This window comes from Penaeus monodon, chromosome 33, assembly GCF_015228065.2.
Source record: "Penaeus monodon isolate SGIC_2016 chromosome 33, NSTDA_Pmon_1, whole genome shotgun sequence".
Classification (NCBI taxonomy): Eukaryota; Metazoa; Arthropoda; class Malacostraca; order Decapoda; family Penaeidae; genus Penaeus; species Penaeus monodon.
In genome coordinates this window covers 3059414-3060450 of record NC_051418.1, presented here as the reverse complement: position 1 = coordinate 3060450, position 1037 = coordinate 3059414, and the positions used below count along the sequence as shown (strand labels likewise).

Here is a 1037-nt window from a genome sequence, read left to right as displayed (position 1 = left end):
TGGATTAAGTTACTTTTTGGTTTTGGTTTTGTGTGAAATCTGCCAGTTTCCGAAATCAAACCAGCCATTCCTGAAACGGGCAAAGGTGCACTCTGCTGGAGTTTAGATGAGGGGATATTTTATTTTACTTCGGAATCTTGCTGCTCCCAGGCACTGCCTTGGACATCCCAGGATACCGTAGTACCCTGTTTGGAATCCACAGAGTAATGATAATGTAATTCCTATTACCATGATTTTTCATTATATTTTTGCATCATGAGTTGTTATGCTGTAAAGTACTAGATTTTATTTTTAGAGAATCAAATAAGATTGCTTATAATGTTTCCCTTCTGTATTGCAGGATGATGTTGGCAACGACTATGGATATAATGAGTACGATGACTTCATTTAGTGTAATATTACTTTAGACATCAATTACTATTGTTTGGCTTTTGAAAGCTTTCATTTGTATATACACAAACCCAGTGCTTTATGGATAGAAAAAGGTTAATAAATGACTCCATTGGTAAGGGGCAAAACAGCGTTAAGAACAAGGAGGGGGAGGAGCGGACTCTTAAAGCATTGTCCACATCATTTGGGAAGGTCTTGGACACTTCAAGTTCAGGATCAGGCCCCACTCTTCGTCTTCATTTGTCTCTATAGATTTTTTAATGGGTGGATCTTGCATCATATGCAAAGGCCACCCCATCTTGGGTGTGGAGAAACATTCCTTCATGCTCAAAGGTTACTGTGTGCTCTGTAACCCAAGGAAAAATGATAGAGAAACCAAGTATTTCTTCTCTACACATGTGATGTAGTGATTGGTGAAGTGGTCTTGTTTTAAATGGACTGCAGGTTACACTTCAGGCTTCATAGCCCTCCATGAGGTTTATGCTTTAGACCTGAACTTGATAGAAATAATTTTTACCTAACTGTGGCTTTGGCAGCTTAACAGGGTTTTCTGATCTTGTAAGCTGCTGGATAAAGCTTATGGAAGATCACAAATTAGCTGTGTGCTCTATCATGTGTGAATACACCGGCAAAATTCATGCTTAATA

General features: G+C 38.8%; 1 protein-coding gene across 1 annotated transcript in view; it reads left to right on the top strand.

Annotated features, from left to right (window-relative positions):
* The window catches only part of LOC119593946 (eukaryotic translation initiation factor 3 subunit J-like), a gene marked incomplete in the record, with an annotated part of 9635 nt that overhangs the window by 8232 nt on the left and 366 nt on the right, over window positions 1-1037 (top strand). Inside the window, 1 exon segment of the mRNA XM_037942967.1 lies at window positions 342-1037. Coding sequence (XP_037798895.1) covers window positions 342-391 — 50 coding nt within the window.